This window comes from Schistocerca serialis, chromosome 3, assembly GCF_023864345.2.
Source record: "Schistocerca serialis cubense isolate TAMUIC-IGC-003099 chromosome 3, iqSchSeri2.2, whole genome shotgun sequence".
Classification (NCBI taxonomy): domain Eukaryota; kingdom Metazoa; phylum Arthropoda; class Insecta; order Orthoptera; family Acrididae; genus Schistocerca; species Schistocerca serialis.
This window is the reverse complement of record NC_064640.1, coordinates 821,691,819-821,719,593: the sequence shown is the minus strand read 5'-3', so window position 1 is coordinate 821,719,593 and position 27,775 is coordinate 821,691,819. Positions and strand designations below refer to the sequence as shown.

General features: G+C 40.7%; 1 protein-coding gene across 2 annotated transcripts in view; it reads right to left on the bottom strand.

The window, feature by feature from the left end:
- Positions 1-27,775, bottom strand: part of LOC126470746 (heat shock 70 kDa protein 14-like) — a 198,284-nt gene that overhangs the window by 14,920 nt on the left and 155,589 nt on the right. For both annotated transcript variants that reach the window (XM_050098752.1, XM_050098753.1), the window contains exons 6-7: positions 23,622-23,880; positions 13,234-13,449 (exon numbers count right to left, since the gene is read on the bottom strand). In XM_050098752.1, coding sequence (XP_049954709.1) covers positions 13,234-13,449; positions 23,622-23,880 — 475 coding nt within the window. The remainder of the gene's footprint in view (positions 1-13,233; positions 13,450-23,621; positions 23,881-27,775) is intronic.

The following is a 27,775-nucleotide window of genomic DNA, read 5'->3' as shown; positions in this document are numbered from 1 at the left end:
CAAAACTTTTGAGGCTCATCTTCAGATGGTTTTCCAGAAGTCACATAACTATTTCAAGCATAATGCTGGGCGCTAGTTTGCAACAGTATGGGCAGCTTTTGTTGTTAGTATCTATTTGACTGCTTCCATTGTGATGGCCAGTTCATTCCACATCACTCAATTTTACACAATATTGCACATATACACTGTGATAATGAAACCTTGCCAGCATCTAGCATGTGCATACATATTGTGGGAAAGTGAGTGTTGTGGTACCAACTGGTCATCACAATGGAAGCAAACAGATGGATACTAACAACAAAAGCGGCCCATACTGTTGCAAACCAGCATCCAGCATTACGCTTGAAATAGCTATGCAACTTCTGAAAACCATCTGAAGATGAGCCTGAAAAGGCTTGAAAACTGGTGCATGGAATGAATAAATAACTATTGCAAAACAGTGATTGGTTCCAGTTCTGTGTGTTTACATTGAATAAACAGTCACAGGTTCTAAAACATCTTTAATGGTTGACCTTCATAAGTAGTAGCATTCAATTTTTGAACAAAATCCTACCCACGGGCTTTCCATGACAACTTACCATCTATCTGAATACCTACAGATTTAAATTGTCCAGACTCACTAATCATATGCCCATTCTGTGTAATCAAAATGTCAGTTTTTGTTGAATTGTGTGTGGTGAGTCTGATGCGGACATATAAGTACCAATTTGTTGGCAAGGTATTAGTGTGGCATTCGTGCCTTTCTGACATTCGTGCAGTAAATGCAGCAAGGTAAACAATGGCGACATTATTACCCAATGCGTCCAAACAGGATCAACGTGGTGGTGTTCTTTTCTTAGCAACGGAAAAACACATACCAGTAAACACATACCGGTAGACATCACATCGGAGAATGAAGAATATTTATGAAGCAGCATGTCCGTCAAAAACCACTGTTGTCTAATGGTGTGTGACAAAGGGTGCTGTTACTTCATGGTAACGCATGTCCCAATATTGCATAGGGGTCATTCCCCATCAAATCATCCAGAACTTTTAGGAAATGACACCCATTGACAAGCAAATCCTTGAAATTTTGGGTAGCAGAAGTTTACCTAGATATATTCACATTTTCAAAATGTAAATGTTGTAGGTAAATTACTTTTTCACTTATCACAAAAAGAAGTTGTATAGATTCAGGAATTCAAGCTTTCATAAACGAGCTCCTTTATAATTTAAAAATGCAATAGTTTGTACAGTTTTTGCAGTGGAAACTTGATATTTTTTTTTAGTTAAGCCTTTAACTGCTCTGGACGCGTTTATGCACGCCACCAGTCCTCCTACCTGGTACTCTGAACATGCCTACGCGTAGACACGTTCACAGTACCAGATAGAAGGACTGGTGGCGCGTGTAAACACATTCAGAGCACACACGGACAGGTACAAAGGCACACGCATTAACATGTCCAGAGCAGTTAAAGGGTTAAGGAGGAATATTTATATTTTTATAGTCATGTTTCCTGTAGTACATATCCATCATCTACATCTCAGAAAAAATTGTAAATAATTTCTTTTAAACAAAATCCATGCATGGACATTATAGCTTTTTTTTAAAGGTATTGCCTCCTCACAGATACTTTTGAAAAATTTACAAACACCATGAACACACTACGTATTCCATTATGTCATGCAAAACGAATCAGTTTGTAGAAATAATGCGAAGTGTAAAAAACAACATTACTGTAAAAGAAACACTTAAGTTGCTAATTGATGACTACCATGTCACCACTAAATTGCTGGAGTTGGCTACGCTGGATTTCCCTGGGAACAAATCATATCTGAGAACACCGTTTTGCTGCCACTATATGTATTGCATCATCCAGTTCCTTTGATTTTGTGTCACGTGTCCACTGAGCATGCAGTTCTGAGCTCTTGTACCGAGCTGTACACAGAGACAATTATTGGTTAAAAATTCAATTTTTGCAGTTTTTAACTATTCATTCCAAAACAAAAGTAAGTCCCCTAATGTTACAATAATAATGTGAAATACTTTTGTAATGAAACAATGGGATAGAATGATTTTTCATTAATTAATTACTTTTCAGGTTACACCAATCATCTTTTGAATTATTTACGACAAATATTGGTATTATGACTGAAGCATCATGGAAAGTACAAGTAGGCAGTCTTTTCTTGGACAGTATCTGCAAGATATATGTGATAATGCCCTAACTTGTGTGAATGAACTGACTAGTGAAGAATAAGAGCTTTTATTATGGCGAAGCAATGGTCATTCATACTGTGATTTAAGTGTTTCGTGTGTGTGTGTGTGTGTGTGTGTGTGTGTGTGTGTGTGTTAAACACAAAGACAAGTACCTGCACAGATTCTCTCTACATAAGAAAATTTGCTGTATTCTCTCTATTTAAAAAAAACTATCCTGAAAGCAAAGTATGATTCTCAAAATTTGCTTCTCTTCGACCAAAACAATGTATGCTTGCAGGATCATCAGGAACACATACCGTATGTGTGTGCATTTACCACCAAAATGTTAAATTGCTTCTAAATTCCATTTCTATTAGGAAACATACGAGGATCTAATTAAAATAATAACATGTGATATAAATAACAGTCTTTATGCTTCATCTGTGTGAAAAATGCCCCACCAGTTCATTGCTTCAAACTCACCTAGAAAATGAAATAGAAGACTATGCTCCTGATGAGATGGTTCAATACAGTCAATGGGTATCAACTCATAGAATGACTAACTGTTCACATCACTTCTCTATCAGAATCCTGCGACAAACTAAGAAAATTGAAAAATTACTCCACACTCTTATTTCTCAATCACAGTCTGATTATATGAAAATGAAGAAGGATCAGTGTTAACTTTAATGGATTTCAGTGAAACTCGCAATTTTGTTGTTAAAGATGAAGTACAGGGGTACCATTGGATCAATGGCAGCTGCACTCTTCACACTGTCCACGTATATTACAAAAAGGACAAACAGTTGCATGCAAAAAGTATTTGTATTGTTTCTGATGACCTAGAACATGATGTTGCCTTGGTTTACCAGCCTCAGAAACTGTATTGAATTTTTTAAAGTGTGAATTCCCTGAAATTCATCTTGTGTATGTTGAATATTTCACTGATGGTTGTACTACACAATACAAAAATGGTAAGGATTTCAGAAATATCTGCTACCACGAACACAACTTCAACGTAAAGTGCAGTGGGTCATTTTTTGCTACCCGCCATGGCAAATCTCCCTGTGATTGTACTGGTGGCAGTGTTGAAAGACTTGTCACAAAAACAAGTTTGCAAAGAGTTTATAAAGATCAAATACTTACAGCTTCACAGGTATTTGAATTCTGTCACGAGAACCTGCAAGGCATTTCAATTCTCTTTGTTTCAAAAAATGAAATGGTACAAGCAAGACATTATCTTTCTCAGCACTTCCCAAGTGCAAAAACAATTGCTGGAACACGATCTATGCATCACATTGTACCAATATCACCAACCGAGATTGGAGCAAAAAGGCTGAGCTGTGATACAGATTTTAGTATTGTGGATGATTTCTCAGATGCACTTGTGCCACTAAGGCCAGAATGCACTGTGCAGCCCAACTGCTATACTGCATGTGCATGAGACTCTTCTTGGTATTTGGGAATTGTTGAGAAGGTTATTTGTGAAGGATATGTTACAGTAAGGTCATGCATCACCGTCCTCCTATTGGCCTGATAATGATATTTGTGATGTTTCTTTCTCTCATATTCTGTGTGAAATTGATATCCCCACAGCAACATGCCGTACTTATTCTCCGAGCAAAGAGTCCTCAAAGTTGGTGGAAGAAAAGGGGTTCTAATACAAAAAAATATTATCTAAGCATTGAAAGGTCTCATCACGTGTAGTTCTGAATCAACTTGAATGCAGATTGCAGCACCAGCATTTTGTGCAGTATTGACAATATTGGTTTTTGACAAAATGTTTAAATATTATAAACAAAATGCTATGATTTCTACATTGAGTTAATTTGGTTGTGGCAGAGGTAAGAAAGTGTTCATATGTCATGTACTGTACAAGTTGCTCCATATTTTATAAAGTGTAATTTTTTTTCATATATTGCAATTTTACTTCAATTTGGATATTGTTATGTGTACTTATGTGTGTATGTGTGTAAGTAGGACAATGACAGAAATCTCAGCAAGGAAACCTGGTCATCAGGAGGTGGGGAAGGAATGAGAGAACCAACGGGAAATGGTCACTACACAGAGGTCATCATGTGGCGGCCAGGAACGAAGGAGGAGAGGGGAAGAGAGGAAATCAGTGGCAGAGGTGCCACATGCAGCACTAAAAGAGTAGGGGAACCATCATGAAGATGACACAGGTCATGGTCTGCAAGAAACTGGTCGAGGAGGAACCCCTGACTAGATGAAGAAGCACTGCCCCACAAAGGGTGATAGGCACTAAAATCCCAAGGAGGAGGAAGGGAGGGGTGAGTTGCCGGAGAGCATTTAGGGCAGCAGATATAGGTGGCCTGGCAGGGAGCGAGATAGAGATTGCAAACTGTGATGGCAGAGTCCAAGTGGACCCAAACGGCAACCGCTTCCAATGTGGTATGAATGAGACCCATGTACTAACAATATCCATACAGACCAACATGCAGACACCCTCAGAAGCCCTCAATGGGCCAACCTGGTTCTGACAGAAAGCACAGAACTCAGTAAGGGACAGTAAGTGAGCATTAGTAAAATGAGATTCCTCAAGAACAACACAAGCTGATGAGTGAAAGGCAATACGGGATTGCAACTCTGGGAAGTGAAGGTAGTATTCGTTACAGTTCCTCACTGAGCGGGTATCGAAATGGGAGTTGAATGGGCTGGAGCCAGTCACGTCACATAAATTTGATGTCAGACTCAGGTTGTGAGTGGGGGAGATGACACCTACAGGAGACATTGTAGGAGGGGGCCTTGTCCTGGTATTTATGTTTTCTCTTCTTCTCTTTCATAGGTTGAGGAGGGCAGAACACAGAGGGAGAGCACGATTTGAAAGATCCAGAACTGAGAAAGAGGAGGCAACCTTGGGGCACACAGACTGTATGTCCTGTAGCCGAGTTGTGGTAGCTGATGCTGATAGGAGGGGTCACGGGAGGGACACCCATCACTCTTGGGTGCTGAAGAAGGGAAGCACTTCTATGACCGAGGAGGTGGAGTGGCACCCAGAAGGCAGAGCGTGAGAACCACAGGGGAGGGGCCAAGCAGAGGGGGCAGGACTCTGATAAGAGACACATAAGAGGGCAAAAGGATATAACAGAGGCAAAAATTGAAGACATCAACACATCGTCGATCCAGGAACTTATAGTCTTGTATCTTCCTTTCTTTCTTGTAAGCTGGGCAATCTAGTGAGCACGAAGTGTGATGGTCATGACAATTTATGGACACAGGTAGCAGAATACAGGGGCTCCCCCCCCCATGAAGTGGGTGGCCACAGCCACCACATAGAGGGTCTCCTGTACATTGGGAAGGCATGTGCCTGAAACCCAAGAACCAAAAGCAACTCGTGGGTGGCAGGCTATACAGGCTCACGTCACACCAATCTCTCATAACCTTGACCTCTTGAGAGGGTATCTCCCCAAAAAGCCAGAATAAAGGCGGCGATATTGGTGTGGGCATTTTTACGAGCTTTCTGCACATGTTAAACAAAATGAACACACCATTGTTCCAGATTAGCCTGCAGTTCCTCATCAGTTTGAAGGATGAGGCCCCTATGGAAAATGACTCCCTGGACCATATTCAGAGACTGGTGATGTGTAACAGACAGCGGGACATTGCCAAGATGATCACAAGCAAGAATAGCTGCAGATTGGGTGGAAGAAGAACCTTTGATCGACAGGGAACCCAACTGCATTTTCCACAAAAAATAGCGGATTTGTGGGGGTGAATGTGTCCCTGTCCATCCTAGTGCAGACCCAGTAGCAGGGAAGGTGTTTCAGTCCAAGCCGGCGAGCCTGGACCTCCTCCCAGGGTGTGGCCAGGGAAGGGACGGTGGCAGAATCATGAGAAGCAGCATTCAATGATACATTACTACTTTAAGACACGGCCATAGGAGAACGGCCAGGTTTTTGGAGCTCGATATGCCTCTTGTGCAAAGTATTCACCTCGATACCACTCACTTCGATCAGGGGCTCTCCCCATGGACGCCACCCAGCCATGACAAGAAGCATCTGGTATTGTGGCCACAGCAGTGAGTTCTGATTCTCCAGAATAACAAGCAACCACTATTAGGCACATATGAGGAGGCAACAGCTCAGGCATCAGAAGTGTGTCCTGTGTTGTCAAGGGGGTCAGTCAGATGGGTACATAACAGTCGCACCACATGCGCTGGCTAGACGTGCTGGTGATCGAAGTGGAGGGGGGCTACGGCAGGGAGGGAAGAGAGGAGGGAAGTGGGCAGAGGAATCCATGCCATAGACACTAAGGAGGGAGTTCTTCCCCAAATGGCTCACACTACAAACAGAAAATTTAGATGTAAATGGAAGAAGGATAACTGCAGTCAGCTGCAGTGGGACATTAAGTGGAATCATCTTAATGTCCCTGTGTAGCTGACAGCAGTGACCGCCCTTCCATTTACAAATAGTGTTCACAGTTGCAGTAGCTACGTGGTGTGTGTTCTTTTGAAGGAACAAACACTACGCATTCACGTAAGTCTGGACGGGCAATGGATCCACTTTCTTCAGTGTGAATGCACGAAATACATCTGACCTCCTGTGGGAAACTGAGTAGCGACGGGAGTATAATTGACAGGGACTGCAGATAGTTACCGCTTGGCGGGAGTGTGGATTGGCCGTGAGACGTACCAAAGTAGTTCACGCAGTTGCGATAATGCTGTGTCCTGGATGTCGCAATGGTTATCGCACCTCCCTAGTAAGCAGGAGATCCCGGGCTCAAATACCGATCCAGTACACATTTTCGCTTGATACCGCTGATTCCACTTAATGTCCCCTTCCAATTACATATAGTGTTCACAGCTGTGGGATCTGTGTGGTGTCTGTTGCTTCAAAAGAACAGACACTACACATTCATATAAGAAAATTTAGAAGTGGGGTCAAACCACAAAGAGGGACCAATAACGCCAAAAAGGATGAAAGAGAAAAAGAGAGGGAAACAAAACTGCAAGGAATACAGAAAACCAGATGGATAGCCAGGTCGACGTAAATAAGATAATCAAGGAAGGGGGAGGAGGTGGCAGCGGGGAAGGAGAGAAGGCAATGAAAGGACACTGGGAAGGAACTGCAGCCCAGGAAGGAAGAATGGTTTGCAGTAACTTGGGGCCCTGTGAGCACCATGCACGAACTCATGGAAGAATTCTGAGCCCCCTGGGGCATGTTAGTTGAAGTGTGCAAGGGCAGTGGGTTACCAAATAATGAGGCCAGGATGATTATGGGACTGGATGATGTGTTTTCAAGATGACTCATCTGCAACTATTGCTTGGTAGTCATACTGACATAAAGGATTGTCCTGCGTTTGCAGCAGAGTAATGGCTGCTTTCACAGGTTGCCTGGCTTCTGATGGGGTAGGAAATGCCTGTGACAGGACTGGAAGAGGTGGTGCAGCGTGGATGGATTGGGCAGGTTTTGCAGCTTTGTCTGCTACACGGATATAATCCCTGTGTCAAGTGGTTGGGAGTGGCATAGGGATGGACTAGCATGTTGTGTAGGGTGGATAGGTGACAGAACACTACTTTAGGAGGGGTAGGAAAGATCTTGGATAGAATGTCCCTCATTTCAGCGTAGGATGAGAGATAATCAAAGCTCCGGGGAAAGCTATATTTCAGTTGTTCCAGGCCAAGGTGATACTGGGTGACAAAGGGGGCGGTTCTTTGTAACTGATTTTTGGGGTGGTGGAAGGATTGAGGGTGTGTGAGGATACGGCACAGGAAATCTGTTCATTGACTAGGTTCAGTGAGGTGGGGGTGGGGTTGAAACTTATCTACATTCCTTCACAACCTTAACGCCTTTTCCTCCCCTACGTTTCACCTGGTCCTTCTCTACCAAACGTGTACCCTTCCTGCATGCTGACATCCACCTCTCTGATGGCTCCATCCACACTTCTGTCCACATTAAACTGACTAACCACCAACGATACTTGTATTTCAACAGCTGTTATCCCTTTCACAAGAAAAAATCTCTCGCATGCTGCGTAGCCACCCAAGGATGACATATCTGCAGTGGTGAGAACCCCCTTGCTCAACATGCTGAAGCCTTCACAACGGTTTTCACAGACACATGATACAACCCCCATCCCCAAACCTAGTCCACAAACATATTTACTGTGCCATTGCCTCACACATCCCCAATCCTACCACAATCCCTACAAGTCAGTTACAAAGCAGCATTTCCCTTGTGAACCTGCATCACCCTGGCTGGAACAATGGAACCATATCCATCGCCAGGGCTATGATTATATCTCATCCTGCTCTGAAATGAGGGACATCCTACCAGAGATCCTTCCCATCCCTCCTAAAGTGGTGTTCTGTCACTCACCCAAACTACAGAACAGCCTAGCCCATCCCTATGCCAACCCTAACTCCCAACCCCATGACACAGGGATTATATCCCTGTGGCAGACCAAGGCCCAATCCAAGCACCCAGCATGTTCTACCCCCATCACAACCACTGCATCTGCCGCAAAACAGCATTGGCACCATTAGTCTATTTGTGTGTGTGTGTGTGTGTGTGTGTGTGTGTGTGTGTGTGTGTGTGTGTGTGTGTGTGTGTGTGTGTGTTATACTCTAACTCTTCAATGGATAACTACAAAAGTCTGCAAGTGTTATTTCTTTTGTCTGTGCCTGTCAACATCCCAACACTTCTGCTTTTCATCGAGTGGTCTTTAATCCTAAAGTTTAAGTTCTTTATGTGATGTAAATTTCAACAATTCCATTTCAACTAGTTTTCCACTATAATTATTAGCTTTTTACCTCCTTATATGAAATACCCTTGTTTATGACAATGTGAACTTAAGTTTTCTTCTTGAAATATAAAAATGGATTGTTATCACATCAAGGAATTAGTTATATTTAAAAACAAAGATGATGTGACTTACCAAACGAAAGCGCTGGTACGTCGATAGACACACAAACAAACACAAACATGCACACAAAATTCTAGCTTTCGCAACCAGCGGTTGCTTCGTCGGGAAAGAGGGAAGGAGAGGGAAAGACGAAAGGATGTGGGTTTTAAGGGAGAGGGTAAGGAGTCATTCCAATCACGGGAGCGGAAAGACTTACCTTAGGGGGAAAAAAGGGGTATACACTCGCGCGCTGCGCGCACACACACACACATATCCACCCGCACATACACAGTGTCACAGTTTTGTGACTGTGTATGTGCGGATGGATATGTGTGTGTGTGCGCGAGTGTGTGCCTGTCCTTTTTTTCCCCCTAAGGTAAATCTTTCCGCTCCTGGGATTGGAATGACTCCTTACCCTCTCCCTTAAAACCCACATCCTTTCGTCTTTCCCTCTCCTTCCCTCTTTCCTGACGAAGCAACCGCTGGTTGCGAAAGCTAGAATTTTGTGTGCATGTTTGTGTGTCTATCGACGTGCCAGCGCTTTCGTTTGGTAAGTCACATCATCTTTGTTTTTAAATATATTTTTCCCACGTGGAATGTTTCCCTCTATTATATTCAAGGAATTAGTTATATAGTAATATCTACATCTACATCCATACTCTGCAAGACACCTGATTGTGTGTGGCGGGGGGTACCTTGAGTACCTCTATCGGGTTCTCCCGTCCATTCCAGTCTCTTATTGTTCGTGGAAAGAAAGATTGTCAGTATGCCTCTGTGTGGGCTCTAATCTCTCTGATTTTATCCTCATGGTCTCTTCGCGAGATATTCGTAGGAGGGAGCAATATACTTTTTGACTCCTTGGTGAAGGTTTGTTCTCCAAACTTCAACAAAAGCCAGAGCAAACAAACAAAGACCAACACGCATCAATTAAACAATCAGAGGAAAACGAAATCTTAAGACAGCCACCAGAACAAGCACAAATAGAACACAAAGAGACACACGTGTTAGATATAGAAGAGAAATTTCAGCTGACATATATAGAATACAAAGACACAAATACAGACATCAGACCATTCTTGCATAGACCGCCAAATAACCCACAAGTCGAAACAACAATAAAAACTATCAACAAAATCATACACAACACAATAAATGAAAATACAACTATGGAAGAGTTACAACTACTGGTTTATATAGGAGCACTCACTACACTAAATATACACACTAGGCAGAGATCAGAACAAACCAATACACAGAAGAAACCCACAAAATCAGCATGGCAACACAGGCTACAGATCAGAATAGAAAAACTGAGAAAAGACATCGGACAGCTAACACAATTTATAAGAAATGAAATATCAGACAAAAAACGAAAAAGGTTAGGTAAAATCTCACAACAAGAAGCAATAGAGCAATTAGATGAAAAGAAGCAGAAATTACAAGCATTGGCCAAACAACTTAGAAGATACAAAAAAAGTGAAAATAGAAGGAAACCAAACCAAACATTCAACACAAACCAAAAGAGATTTTACCAAACAATAGATAACACACACATTAAAATAGACAATCCACCAAACATAACAGACATGGAACACTTCTGGAGCAACATACGGTCAAACCCGGTACAACATAACAGGCATGCACGATGGATACAAGCAGAAACAGACACATACAAGATGATACCACAAGTGCCTGAAGTGATAATTTTGCAACATGAAGTCACCCAAGCAATTAATTCTACACACAATTGGAAATCCCCTGGAAATGATAAAATAGCAAATTACTGGCTAAAGAAGTTCACCTCAACACATTCCCACCTAACTAAATTATTTAACAGTTACATTGCAGATCCATACACATTCCCTGATACACTTGCACATGGAATAACCTATCTGAAACATAAAGATCAAGCAGACACAGCAAACCCAGGTAAATATCACCCCATAACATGCCTACCAACAATCTACAAAATATTAACTTCAGTCATTACACAGAGATTAATGACACATACAACACAGAACAAAATTATAAATGAAGAACAAAAAGGCTGCTGCAAAGGAGCACGAGTATGTAAAGAGCAACTGATAATAGATACAGAGGTGACATATCAAGCTAAAACTAAACAAAGGTCGCTACACTACGCATACATTGATTACCAAAAAGCCTTTGATAGTGTACCCCACTCATGGTTACTACAGATATTGGAAATATACAAAGTAGATCCTAAATTGATACAGTTTCTAAACATAGTAATGAAAAACTGGAAAACCACACTTAATATTCAAACAAATTCAGATAACATCACATCACAGCCAATACAGATTAAGCGTGGAATATACCAAGGAGACTCATTAAGTCCTTTCTGGTTCTGTCTTGCTCTGAACCCACTATCCAACATGCTAAATAATACAAATTATGGATATAATATTACTGGAACATACCCACACAAAATCACACATTTGCTATACATGGATAATCTAAAACTACTGGCAGCAACCAATCAACAACTCAAACAATTACTAAAGATAACAGAAGTATTCAGCAATGATATAAATATGGCTTTTGGAACAGATAAATGTAAGAAAAATAGCATAGTCAAGGGAAAACACACTAAACAAGAAGATTACATATTGAAAAACCACAGTGACTCCATAGAAGCGATGGAAAAAACAGATGCCTATAAATATCTAGGATACAGACAAAAAATAGGAATAGATAATACAAATATTAAAGAAGAACTAAAAGAAAAATATAGACAAAGGCTAACAAAAATACTGAAAACAGAATTGACAGCAAGAAACAAGACAAAAGCTATAAATACTTATGCTATACCAATATTGACCTACTCATTTGGAGTAGTGAAATGGAGTAACACAGACCTAGAAGGACTCAATACACTTACATGTTCACAATGCCACAAATATAGAATACATCACATACATTCAGCAACAGAAAGATTCACATTAAGCAGAAAGGAAGGAGGAAGGGGATTCATCGACATAAAAAACCTACATTATGGACAGGTAGACAATTTAAGAAAATTCTTTCTAGAACGAGCAGAAACTAGCAAAATACACAAAGCAATCACTCACATAAATACATCGGCTACACCACTGCAATTTCATAACCACCTTTACAACCCTTTAGATCATGTAACATCAGCAGATACGAAGAAAGTAAATTGGAAATAGAAAACACTACATGGCAAGCACCCGTATCATCTAACACAGCCACACATCTATCAAGACGCATCCAACACATGGCTAAGAAAAGGCAATATATACAGTGAGACGGAAGGAGTCATGATTGCAATACAGGATCAAACAATAAACACCAGATATTACAGCAAGCATATTATTAAAGATCCCAATACCACAACAGATAAATGCAGACTTTGCAAACAACAAATAGAAACAGTAGATCACATCACAAGTGGATGTAAAATACTAGCAAATACAGAATACCCCAGAAGACATGACAATGTAGCAAAAATAATACATCAACAGCTTGCCTTACAACATAAACTTATAAAACAACACGTTCCCACATACAAGTATGCACCACAAAATGTACTGGAGAATGATGAATACAAATTATATTGGAACAGAACCATTACAACAGACAAAACAACAACACATAACAAACCTGACATCATACTCACCACTAAAAGAAGAAATTAACACAACTAATTGAAATATCCATACCCAATACAACAAATATACGAAAGAAAACCGGAGAGAAAATTGAAAAATACATCCAACTGGCTGAGGAAGTCAAGGACATGTGGCATCAGAATAAAGTTGACATCATACCAATTATATTATCAACTACAGGAGTCATACCACACAATATCCACCATTACATCAATACAATACAGCTACATCCAAACTTATATATACAATTACATAAATCCGTAATTATTTATACATGTTCAATTACCCGAAAGTTCCTAAATGCAATATAACATACACCGTACAGTTAAAAGGAAGTGACGCTTGATCAAGGTCCGCGTCACGTCCCATTTTTAACCAGACTTAACGTCTGAGAAAGTAAAGAAATAATAATAATAAAAGTATTTACGCACACCAACCATTCAAAGCCACTCAAGAAGTTCCTAACTGCTGATCTTCACAAGGAGATCATGTGATTATATAGGACTAAATCAGAACTACACTAACAGAGTTCCTTACCTTCATAAAAATTGATTTTGTTACAACTGGGATATCATATGATAGATGATCACAACCTGGGTCAAATGGTTCTTTCAGATAACTACCATGCTTCGCAGCACCCAGGGCAATCAGTTCATCAGGATTTACACTACATAATAACTCTGAATTGGGAAACATTTCTGAGACAGATTGCTGAATTATCGGGATTTTCGCAGATCCACCGCACAGGAGCACCTAAAAGAAATATTTCAGAATTCTGTAGTACACTCATAACATTATTAGAAATAAGAAAAGGTCTGGAAAGTTAAATAGACATCCAAGAGGGAGCTTATGTAACTAGAAACATAAATCTTACTCTGGTCAATATAGTAATTCTTAAACAATTCAGTGATGTGTAATCAAACAATGGAAACTCCAGAAAAGAATATCAGCAATGTAGGAAAAGACAGATTGCTACTTACTGTGAAGAAGAAACAACAAGTTGCAGACAACACAATTAAAAGACACTCACTTATAGCTTTTGGCCACAGCTTCATAAGTAGAAGGCAAAACACACACACACACACACACACACACACACACACACACACACACACACACACACACACACAGCCACCATTTCCAGCATCTCGGGCCACAATGCTTACGGTAAGTAGCAATCTGTCAGTAATTTGTAAGCTATTTAGCATAACTATAACAGAGTCATGCTGTTTCACTTTATGGATCATTCTGTCCCAAAACTGATGCAGAACAATATATTTCAATAACCAGGTGCTACAATGATGCATCCGTCAGGAAACGAATTCTTGTATACAAATGTTGGAAAACAATAGCGCGCCATCCACTAAGACAAATCTCATACAAACATTATACAAAATCTCAGGCAGAATCATGGACGTATATTAAAGGTGGATGATGTACAAAAAGTGCAAATGGATGATGAGAGATCGTTCATTTACTTGCTGTACAAAAATAAGAGAACGGTTTGCTTCAATTTGTATTTCGTCTTCATTACAAGAAAACGGAGACACTAGTATTTGAAGAGATCATAACAGAGGTGAAATGATATGTAAAGTAGCACACTTTGTTTGACAGAAACAGCTTTGTGTTTCACAAGTGAGTCAATGGAGGAGCAGCAGCAATGCTAGACAATTTGCAGTATGGTATCACTTATAAATCCTCATGCTCTCTAGAGACAGCATCACAATAAGCATGTGCAGTGCAACAAAGAACAACAATTGTATGATGCCTCTTCCCCATTGACTCACTGAACAGTCAATCACAAATTTATTTCAAATCAACTATACCTGTTACCAATAAGGATGAGAACAGCTTCATGTGTAAGACATCTCAAAATATAAACACAAAAGGTATAAATCTGACAGAAAAAACTACTTTACAAGACAAATAAATGTTAGTTTGAGTTGATATCTTCCTTCTAAACGAAGCCCAGCAATCTACGTACATCACAAAAGACACAATATACAGAATATACTGTATGAGCTACAAAAGGTACATGGCCTAGCCAAAAGAGCAGCCAATTTTCCTTTATATGAGTGTCAATGTGTGCTGGATGTACATCAGTGCACATGACCATTTTGATATATGTCATGGCATTCACACAGCAAACTCTCCACAGGGTATCTACTGTAGACAGTGGAATAAGTCTTATAACATTGGAATAGAACAATTATGGAACACACAGATCTCTTACAGGGTGTATACGGGGACAAGGAGAAAAAATTCCTGGATCTCCCAGTGAAAAATACATTTTCTCCCGTGTGAAAATACACTTTTTCCCTGTTAAGTGACATTATACTTTCCGTCAGAACTGTAAAACTTGTCAATCCTTTGAACGGATATGGTTTTATACAGCAGCATAGAATTTCTCAGCACTTTACAAAATGAAACTCAGGGGGAAAAAAACACGTTCTCGGAAGATCTTTGATGGGCAGCAACATGTATGCTGCATATTTTTGTATTAAGAAAGTATAAATTCGAATTCCACCAAAGAAAAAGTTGATGGCTTAAGTTAATATCCATAGTGTTGCTACACGAAAAGCAAAGCTTTCACATAGAATATTTGTCTCGAATATTAATAAGCTACAGGAGAAGCTAAGCTTTCACATATAATGTTGATCTGTTCAGTGCATGTTCCACTTTAAGATACATCACACAAATACGCCAGTAAAATTTTTAATACCGACATAAATCTCTGATCTTCTGGGCTCAAAATTCTTCTAAATGGCTCGTCATCAAAGAGTTGATTTTTAAATGAGAGCAAACACTCTGCGATTTAAGAAATTCATTGTACATTCTTGCACATAGTTCCTTTTGCGTAAAAGGAAATTTACTTTGAAAATATCGCTTTTCGAACCGCAATTCTCAATATTTTCCTGCGACCTGTTAAAAATAGATTCATTTCAGCAGTTGCCAGAGAGCACCAGATAAGAGGCGTCACCACGCTTGCACAGCTACGGTGACGTAGGAAGCCCGTATGTTCGTACATTTAAAACATTAAAAGATCTTTCTTACATTATGTCATAAGAGAAACAAGACATCAGAGGACACACCAAGAGCATCGGAAGTTCGTGAACCATACTAAAAAGCATAGTTTGACTTAAAGCGCACATTCGCATGTCCAGATTCCCAATGATGTAGGCCTCAACCTCATATTAAGCTTTTCAGTGTGGTTTTCAGGATGTAAATTTTCTTGGAGTACCAGTACTGTATTATCTCATGTTTGGATCTTTATTATGGCATAATTCCGTACGTGCTAGAAGATGGAATCGTGCACTTGAAATGCAGTGGACAGTTGAAACTAGCCAATGGAGTGGAATTAAACACTGCGTGTCAAATTTACTGCCTCAGCAGGAAAGCTTAATAAAAGCCAAATTTCTTTAGAAAACCGACAAAAATAACTACACTGTTCTGCAAGGTGATTAATGCTCGACTGTCAGAAAGGTGGAAATAAAATAAATTCTGAAACTAGTAACACATTTTGGCCTACCATAATTATGTGAATGTATTTTAATTCACTTGATAGCTCCCAACCACAGAAATCTGTCTTGTTTTCATTTGACGTGAGAGCAGTAAACGAAGAGGAAACACAAAAATCACTAAACGTAAACACGTGTCACGTAGAGACCCTCCACTATAGCTCAGACTGCTCTGCACACATAAAAAAAAAAATTTTCAAAAAAGTTCATTTTGTAGCGCACATCTTTCTGAAGAGTCTGATACATAAAACATATATCTGAGAGGAAATGTAAGAGATGTTATTTGGTCTTAAGTGTGCCGAACTGCAGTGCCACGCCTCTTCAAACAACATTCTTATACCACACATCACTGTATTTCGCTCTGTGTAACTCAAAGGTGTATATTTTGTAACGGATCCCATCAAACTATTTCAGGACTGTGGAAATTAAAATTCCTGTAGTGTCTCTCCTTCTCCCAGTCAGCCGGTTTGACATTCTGCCCCTCTTATTTTTAAAAAACATGCAATTAATACTGGATGGGATTATTTGTAACCAGGAGAACGAGAACTATTCACAAAATCAGGACTCTTTATTACCTATTAGCTAATAACTTGCTCTTCTGTGTGACATAAAATTAAATATAGGATACCTAAAACCAGTAAAGACAAGAGACATGCAAGACAGTACACATTACTTCAATCCTTAAGTCCTAGTGATTTTTCTCTCTAATCTTGCTACAGCTTTACATGGTGTGCTTTCCTTTCTGCGAAAGAGCTATTACCTCATCAAAGTTTGTCAAACATTTTGCTACATTTTGCTACATGATAAATCGAAATGTCGTCTAATACTGAAAAAGCTGTTAATACAAATAGTACCCAAGAATGGTGTGGTTTCTCAATCTAACTACATCTGTTTTGTCACTGTTTCCTGGATAAAACGAAATAGGCCATTCCAATACTGCAGCAATTGTAACACACACCAAATAAGGAAGACTGTTTTGGCAATAATGATCATTTTTATATTACAGCAATATAATTCACAAAGTAGCAACACAAAATATCTATTTTCCTACTACAATCAAAAAGCTTTATGTTAGGAACTAGTTTCAAATTTCATTCATATGCTCCAGTTTCATGCACGAGAATAAAATTTTTTTATGAATTTGGAATCGTCATATTCTTCCATAATTTGTGTGATGTCCCCATTTCTTCTCCTTCCTCGTACTAACAAACAATCTTGTCATCACTAACTCTGTAACTATTCCTACTACTGTCAAAACTCATTCTCCGTTTAACTTTACTAACCCTGCCACAATCACTGGTTTAGTTATCCAGCGATTATTCTCCGGTTAGGTGTTAGTATGTGTTCGTACAATGCATTTTCCGCACTACTCCCAGAATGGAACTTAAGCAGCTGCTAGCTCGTGACTACAACTGGCCCTGTCTAATGTAGTGATGTGGCCAAAAATTTTCCGTCAAAATTCACTTTCTTGGATACACCGAGAAGGTAATACATAAACTTTCTTACCTGTTATTCCTGTTAGTCATTTATTTCAACTCTGCTAATCTGAATCTATGGATTTCGCTAGTAATTATAACAACGCTGAACATTTGCAAACCAAATCAACCACATAAACAAGCAGCAGTTGGCATTCACCGGTTCGGCTTTATTCCGCTCAGCTCGTATAGCCCCGTCCCGTTTAGTCTGGAGGAAAGTTCATGTCTAGATGTGATGAGGATTCCCCTGGCAGAGATATCATGTACACTATGCACGCATTCAAAAATCAACTTAGAATGTGTTCAAAAATGTCCAAAAACCAGCAGAGGTGCATTTCAAACTCATATGAACAATCGACAGACCGACGTGCGCTGGACGCTAGGTACTTTGTAAAAGGTTTTTTCCCCCTCAAGAATATGAATCTGCCCTCTCCCCCCACAACTGTTGCCCGGTTCAGATACAACTGTTTGACGCCCCCCCCCCCCCCTCCACCAGATCCAGGACTGCTGCGCACGCTCGAATGTGGCAGCTTGGGCGCGCCAGTAAATTTTTTCCAGGTACCCCATGTGGCTGGTTGCTGCTACTGCTGCTTGCACAGCCAACAGCCACATTTCTGTAGCCAGAAGCGGGAGAAGGTATTACTCATACGCGTGTCCACGAGCCCGCTCGTAACTACTTAAATGAATCAAATTTAAACAGTTGTGTCGTCACACTCATCGCAGGCAATTCGTTGTTATGAAGCATTGCATAGTCTTCCTACAGCCTTTAACACATTTTGCTGTTGACAGACGCTTGTACGTGCACTGTGTTAATTTATATGGTGCATTTCCTTTGCAATTTAAGTTTTATTTTCATTTTTTCTCTCGTTCATGTTTTAATGCTGCAGTATTATTCTGGAGTAGTGGGATACAGTAATATCCTTTGTTAGAGTATTGGTTCTTACCAGTCAAAGTTACACAAATTTAACTGGAAACTAAAACAACGAAAAATTTCCAGAATTCTAAAAAATTCCCTGGTTTTTCCTGGTTTTCTCCCAGATGAACAAATTCCCGGGTTTTTCCCAGATCTCCCGGTTGTCCCGGGTCGTATACACCATGTCTTACAGATTGGGGAAAACAGCAACAGTATAGAAGATGCCAACATAAAATATGTTTAAGATCAGGTCAACTGCTTTAGGAATGGCAAGGGAGTGACAGACTGTCTGTCAATGCCAGTGTCACCTTCTGACATGAAGAACCACTTTCAGGATTAAAAATTTGTGAAAAGTAGACTCTATAAATGACAACTGATGAATTGTGCATTACCAAATGTGCTCCACATCATTGCCCTGGAAAAAGATGGCAAGCAGATATTTTGCCTGCTTAAAGGCAAAATTCATGGAAATCTCTGGAAGTTTAATTACTGTGTAATTCTTCCTTTGAATCACACCGATATGAAATGAAACCTTGTGCTTGCAGTTTAGTATGGAATCAAAGTGACAACTGATGCAATAGCACTCAATGTCCTTCTCAAAAACCACAAAGAAAAGAAAAGGAAGATAATAGATTGCAATGTACCGTTCATTGTAATTAGAGAGAGAGAACACAAGCACAGATATGATCAAAATGAGGAAGGAAATAGGACAAGCTTTTCTGTAACGAACAATCCCAGCAAATGCTATATCTATTTCAGAGGGTGAGAGGGAGGGACTATGACAACCCTAAATGTGAATGGCTCGATGTCGATTTGAATTCTGGTCCTTCTGAATATGAATCCAGTGTGCTAACTACAGTGTTCCCTGGTGCAGGGTGGAGTGGCTACGAGCCAGCACGGTGCAAACAGGCGACGGAGGCGAGGTGGGAGCCCGAGAGGTTCCAGGGAAAGGCAGCTGCAAATCTAACAAGTTCTTACATTGAGGCATCTCAGCTGCTCGATAGACTCTATCAGTGGCCAGCTGGCCACTGAATTCCACTGTGCTGGCTGCTCACATTCCACACAATACTGATGCGGCTTTTGCCCCGAGCGTTTGCAGCATGTTCTTGACGATGCTGTGTGGCCCCGGCTGACACCCAGCTGAGTCACAGTAGGGGATGCCTACCATGTGAAGATGCCTAGTGTGGATACCTGCTGCACTCTGAGCAGTGGTCAGCCATGCTACTGGAGATGACCTGGTGTAGTCCACTGCAAATTGGGACTAATTGTGGGGAGGGACTTAGTGTATAGAGCTGTTGTCCATCTGTGGCCTCAAACCAGTGACTTTTTATTGGCAGGTCCACGTGGTATCCTCATTTGGCAAAACCCTGTCACCCCAATTCGGCTGCAAGACTAAGAATAAATCCATTACAAAAATTACTTGTACTTATTGTCAATAGCAGTGCACCATTCATTCATGCATATGCAGCACTATCAGTCACGTATCCAAAAAATCCACTGCCACTGTCAGTTTGGACAACTGCCTTGCCCTTTGCTGCATTAGTATATGCAGTACTGCTGAGTTCACTGATTCAACAAGGTAATCTACATCAAAACACTGCACTGGCCTTGTTGAATTATTACAGTGACAACATCCCGTGCTCGCCTGCTTTCATAGCTGTGGCAATGCACTGCTCAGATTTACTCTAATATGGCCATACATGAGAGTTGAGATAAACTTGGGTATTAAAAAAAAAAAAAAAAAAAAATCCAACCCAGTGGGTCAAATTTAGTTTTTGTGGGTTTTATTGTTTTTTCTATTTTTCACATTGACGATAGTTCAATTAAAATTCCTATTATTAACTTATTCAAAATGTAACCCATTCTTACAATTACTTTATTAGGCCCCTTTTCTTGCCCTGCTAGCACTGCATCCATTGAGAGGATCTTCTCCACCTACTGGCTTGTTTGGTCAAAATTAAGAAATAATTTAGGAGAGAAAGGACCTGACAAATTAGTGAAGATCTAAAAAATTTCTGCATGCTTCAAAAAGAATGTACTTTACATTCATTATTTAAGTTTTTTTTCTGGTAGTGTAAATGTTATTTATCTGTGTGTCTTATATTGCAAGAAAAGTTAAATACAATATTAATTAAAAAATTCTTCCGATATTAAATAGTTGCCTCGATGGCTTCTTTGAATTTGAGTAAGGCTAACTATATTGTGTTATACTACTTTACAAGCGCCCCCCCTTACACACACACACGCGCACACACACACACACACACACACACACACACACACACGAACAAGACGCACCATTTTCATATCACACTACTTGTTTGTACAAATTACAAATAAATTTTATACCCAAAACAACTAGCAAGTTGCTGACGTGTTAGATACGGCATCAAATCTTTCTTACTAAGCTGCTTATTGCTATTTGCTTAGAAGTCTTCTTTTTGCACTTGTTTTCACTTCGGGCAATTTAAACCTTCATGGCTTGTCCCAGTGCTTCCTTTTCTCTTAATCCTAAATTTACACCTACTCTACATTCACACTACAAAGTTATACTCTGACTCTCTCTTATGCTCTATGGATCTAGTCTACTAAAACCTGGAGTATTGGTGGTTTATGCTGATGACTGGCTCTCCACCTCAAAAGAATAAAAGCTACACGCACCAGAGTCAGAGCCACTGTAGCACTTGGTACTGCAGCACTCACAATCATTGTCATATGTCGTCATCCTTCTCTGAAATGCTCTACGTGTTGCATTAAGTGCTTGGCTGAAATGACCCCTTCCTGCACAGCAATAAATCATTCCAGGGAATGGATTAGGTCAGGTTCTAGAGTTTGATTAATAAATTTTACATTCTGCATTGGTAACAACTCTAAAGGCACATGCAGCAATTACAACTTTGTCTGTGAGATGTTCAATTGCACAATTCTTGTAATTGTGGCTAGTAGATGCAAGGTTCACCCTCTTATGTCGCATGTAGTAACATTTAATAATAACCTACTTACCATTTTAAAGTTCAATCCGTCTGGCCTCCATGAGCTTCCCCTGACTTCTATGTATTCCAAAGGCTCGATACGTGCTCACAAATTGTTATTCAGTGTGTTTTTCTGTCAATGGGTGACCGACGATATGGTGTGCCTGTGTCTTCTGCACTGAGGAAACTTTATAATCTTCTCACACCATGATGAGCTGCTATGCAATTACAAGAGGTGGTTTGCTAGCTTCAGAGCATACAGTGGAGCTGATCATAAAAGGTTTGGTGGCCAACACTATTTCCGCATGATTGACTGCTTCACAGGTTTTCATCTAGAATGACTGAGCATACTGACACATCAGACAACCATAATCAACTTGAGACCAGGCAAAATGCACTATAAAAAAAAAGAGCTCTTAAGTTCTGCCTACTTCCCATATTCTGTGACCAACATATCTAAAAATACTGAGTGCTTCCAGAGTTCACTCATTTTGCTTTCTTACATACAGCAGCACAGCTTGCGACAGACTAATCGGAGCTGAAAATCTTGACAATTGAACTGAAGCAGCTAAGACATATGAACTAATATTCTCATTTATTTGCCTTGCACTTGCTGCTGGTATACACTAGACAGCAATACTCATGGTAAATAAAAGAAGAAGTGAAGATTAGGGTCTTATAGCCCACCAATGACAAGGAAGTGAGAGTACGAGCTCAGTGTATGCAGGTATCGGGAACGAAATCGCCCACATCCTTTTCAAGGGAACCGTTCTGGCATTTGCCTACATTTATTTGGAGAAATCACAGAAGTTTAAATTTCACACTGTGTCCCGGATGGTTCAGTGGTTACTGCACCTGTCTAGTATGCAGGAGAGCCCAGATTTGAGTCTCGGTCCGGTACACATTTTCGCTCATCGCCACCAATTCCACTTAACGTCCTGCGGCAGCTGACAGCAGTTATCCCCCTTCAATTTACATATAATTTTTCATAGCTGCAGATTCTGCACCGTGGTGTCTGTTCTTTTAGGCAAACATTATGCATTCACATATTTTGAGAATTTACACACACACACACACACACACACACACACACACACACACACACACACACAGTGTTTCCTAACAGGAAACATAGGTAAGTGAAAAGAACTGGAGAATAATGTAAAATCATCATCACCACCACCACCACCACCACCACCACCACCACCACCACCACCACCTTGCATCTGTGACATACAATGAAGAGCCAAAGAAACTAGTACACTTGCCTAATATCGTGTGGAATGTGTGGTTCACCCATAAAGGAGACCAAGTATAGAATACTAGTACAACTCATTCTTGAGTACTGCTCGAGTGTTTGGGATCCCCACCAGGTCGCATAAAAGGAAGCATCGAAGCAATTCACAGGCAGGCTGCTTGGTTTGTTACCAGTAGGTTCGATCAACAAATGATTATTACTAAGGTGCTTCGTGAACTGAAATGGAAATCCCTGGAGGGAAGACCACATTCTTTTTGTGAAATGCTATTGAGAAAAGTCAGAGTATCAGCATTTGCTGCTGACTGAAGAATGATTCTACTGCCATCAATGTAGTACATTTTGCTTAAGGACCATGACAATAAGATAAGAGATATTACAGTTCATATGGAGGCACGTAGACAGTTGCTTTTTCCCTTGCTCTATTTGCAAGTGGACAGGAAAGGAAATGATTAGTGTTGGTACAAGGTACCTTCTGTCATGCACCATAAGATGGCTTGCCGAGTACATATGTAGACAGAGCTTGAAAATTCACCTGAAAGTATGATGCTATGGTCATAGCCTTGAATCACTGACACAGAAGAGCAATACAGTATAATAAAATAAAATAAAAAATAAGAAATAGAACATGAGCATTATCACAAGAAGAAACACCTGACTCAGAATTGTTACACAGTGCAAAAGGGAATGGTAAATGGGAGGGTTGGGGGCATGGAAGGGTATGAGGGACTGGGGAAGGGATGGAGAAAGGGTAATGTTGTAAAATGGTAGTAACTCTACCAGATGACTCACCTTGTTTATGTCTCTGCAATCGATACCTGCTTGGCTCAGTGCTTCTTCTATGGGGGCAGTGCACATTTTCACAGCTGCACTAATCAAATTTTCAAATCGTGCTCTTGTAACATTGTAGCTAAAGTCTGTTCCTTCACACAAAGACTCAATAAAACAATGAGCTGTACTCATTGTGGACAAAATGTGTTTGCACTGCTCTGCAGCATTGTACAATTTAGCCATAGCACGCCGACTATCATTTGGATCCAACTTCCATTTCCTGCAATAAGAAGAAAGTATTATGTTTAAATGGCCCACACATATTGAATAATGGTATCACTAGTCAGTCTTCCTTCTTTTATTAAAAAATTGGAAAGCAAACAGTTAAGGTTGTTATAGTAGTTTTTCACCACAACAACTGCTCAGTTTTTGATGTGTTCCAATAAGAAACTCTATAGTAGAATTAAGGGAACTGATAATTACATATCAAAAAGATAGATTACTACTCACCACATATGGGAGGTGCTTGGTGGCAAACAGGCACACTGAAAGAAGACTGTTTGACACTGTAAGCTAAAATACTAAGTCCTTTGTCAGATGTAGACAATCTCTCTCTCTCTCTCTCTCTCTCTCCTCCCCGCCCCCCCTCCATCTACACACTATGGCCCAATGTCTCCACTGTTTAAAAATACACACATTTAGACTGTATCTCTTAATACATGGTGTTCTGCATTTATTGTAGCACCACAAAAGGCAGAGATGACAAAAAGGGGGGGGGGGGGGGGGAATGAAATGGCAAAACTTAATTGCGTGCTGGTTCACAGCCACCATAAGAGGCTCATACCAATTGATAAGACCCAATGATTTAACAGGATATTTAAGGTACCTAGATTAAAAGACAGCCAAGTCCATTTCTTTTGAACATGGACTTCCAAGCTGCATTAAAGCTTCCATAAAATGTGTACACGTTATTAAGTAAAACGCAATAATATCCTTCAAAATCAATGACGAGTCTATTCAAAAATAACGTCAAAATTGCATTTCAATGCAAAACGCCCAGCTTCAGAGACAATCGCTTCAAAAACTAGTCAACTAACTGTAAAGTTCTTACAAGTCCGTTATATAGGAGACCATGTTCATATAAGCAGACACCTGACTGCACATGAGCATGGAAGACAGTGTTGTTCGGAAGTGGATTTTCTTTAGTTTTGAGTCTAAATATCCTGATATCTGTGACCTGATTTTATATAGGTTACAAACAAATATTCTGTTATGGAATATCATTCATATAAGTGATAAAAACATTCTCTTCCCTGGAAACGGGAGGGGGGGCAGGCAATAGTGTATAGAACACTTGTGAGACCCATTATTGAGTACTGCTAGAGTGTTTGGGATCCACATCAGGATGGATTAAAGGAAGACATCAAAGCAATTCAAAAGCGTGTCGGTAGATTTGTTACCAGTAGGTTCAATCAACATGAAAGTATTGCAGAGATACTTCGTGAACCCACATGGTAATCCCCGGAGGAAAGCTGGCATTCTTTTCCCGAAACACTACTGAGAGAACTTAGAGAATCAGCATCTGCAGCCAACTGCAGAACAATTCTACTGCCACCAACATAGCATCACATATGGACTGCACAGACAATGTAAAAGAAATTAGGACTCGTATGGTAGCATATGAACAGTCATTTTCCCCTCACTCTGTTTGCAAGTGGAACAGGAAAGAAAATGACTAGCATTCGTACAAGTTACCCTCTGTCGGGCACCATTAGGTGGCCTGCAGAGTATGTATGTAGATGCAGAACAGAGGAGGTTGCAAGGTATTATGTTATTTCTTTCTCAGTACAGGAAATTTTAATGACCAACATAATTTTTTAAATTTTCGTTTCTTCTAAAAATACCACGCAAAGCCTGCTCCTAGCAGCTGACTGTTGTTGTTGTTGTGGTCTTCAGTCCTGAGACTGGTTTGATGCAGCTCTCCATGCTACTCTATCCTGTGCAAGCTTCTTCATCTCCCAGTACCTACTGCAACCTACGCCCTTCTGAATCTGCTTCGTGTATTCATCTCTTGGTCTCCCCCTATGATTTTTACCCTCCACGCTGCCCTCAAATACTAAATTGGTGATCCCTTGATGCCTCAGAACATGTCCTACCAACCAATCCCTTCTTCTGGTCAGCAGCTGACTATCTGAGCAATTTAGACAGAAGTCTGGCACTGAACATAATGTCGTGGCTTTGAAGGTGTCTTTCCTGTGGTGTTACCACACCATTGGCATTTGTAGCACCACATTAGATTGGGTACCTAAAGTTTTACTTTTAGTATAATAAATAAAACCTTGATGAGTTCTAGGATAGCCAACTGAATGTTATGGTGAAGGCAACAGTTCTCTACAGTTCACCATTCACTTACATCATCAAATTCCTCTCTTCTGTTATGCTTCCGATTCCCCACTACTTTTTCAGTTCAGCAGTGTCAATGTCCATGACGTCCCTACAACTTACAAGGCCTTATGGTAGCTGAGGGTATCGTGTTTTTCTACTCCACAACAAAGACATTCTGACAAGATTGTGCCTTTCAACAATGATCAAAGTTCAATTTCCTGGTGCAGTTCCAGAGGGTTTTGGTGACTGCTAATGACCCACCCGTAACATGGAGATATTTCTTTCGTCTTAGTTGGGATCCACATGCATTCCCACAAACAGCTTGGGTTCTGTACAGTCCACCCACATAGAGGGCACTGACTGCCTATGTAGGTGTTATAAAACTACGGTGTGGCAGGTTCACCTGAGGTTACCACTAACGACCATTTCGCCTCAATGGTCATCTCCATCCTATCAGCACACATCTATAAGGTCTCTCTCTCTCTCTCTCTCTCTCTCTCTCTCTCTCTCTCCTCCTCCTCCTCCTCCTCCTCCTCCTCCTTCTTCTTCTTTTTTTGAGAGAGGGAGGACATCATGTTTCAATTGTCATAGCCATGTAGTGTACCAATTAAGTAAACCTGGCACAAATAATGCTGGGAAAGCCAGTAATCAATAGACTGCACAAAGAGTGGCCTAGTTGGTTGGTTTAAAAGAGTGAGGAAGGGACCAAACTATGAGGTCATCGGTCCACTGTTCCGAAGGAAACAATGCCACAAGGGTGAGAGTAAGACAATGAGACAAGACCAAACAGAATGAAAGGAAAAATGACGACGACTGAAGGTCAACACACTTAAATGGACAAAAGGGGACAAGAAAACCACAAAAACGCAAACAACAGGTAGAAGATCTTAAATCAAAAAAGCACGTTACCATGGCTGGCTGACAATGAGGATAAAAAGGAAAAGCCAGCCACTCTGCAACACATTAAAACCCCCACCCTGAAAGCACGAGGGTGGAGGACACACAGGGATGAAGGACATGTGCTAAAACTTGGAGAAAATGATAAAACACACCCTCAAGAATAAAATGTAAAACTAAAGCTGCTGTTGAGGCATTATTGCCCAACACTGAAGGTAGGGTGCTGGGAAGGTTAAAAGTCCGCTGCAGAGCGGCGGAAAGTGAGCAGTCCGGCAAGAGATGGACGACTGTCATTCGTGAGCCACAGTGACACTGAGGTGGGTCATCACGAAGGAGGAGGTAACCATGAGACAGCCACGTATGGCCAATGCGGAGCCGACAGAGAAACACAGAGTCCCTGTGAGAGGCATGCACAGAGGTCTTCCACACATTCGTAGTTTCCTTATGGGCACGCAGAGGCACGCACAGAGGTCTTCCACACATTCGTAGTTTCCTCAAGGGCACGCAGCTTGCTGTGCGTACTGAGGTTATGCCATTCTGTCTCCCAAAGCCACAAAACCTTGCGGCGTAATACTGAGCTCAGGTCAGTTTCAGAGAAGCCAATCTCCATAAGCGGTTTCTGCATAGCCCGTTTAGCCAACCTGTCGGCAAATTCATTGCCTGGGATTCCTACTTTACCTGGGGTCCGGACAAACACCACTGAATGACTGGACCATTCCAGGGCATAGACGGACTCCTGGATGGTCGCTACCATAGGATGATGAGGGTAGCACTGGTCAGTAGCTTGTAGGCTGCTCAAGGAATCAGTACACAGGATAAATGACTCACTTGGGCATGAGTGGATGTGCTCAAGAGTACGAGATATGGCCGACAGCTCTGCAGTGAAAACACTG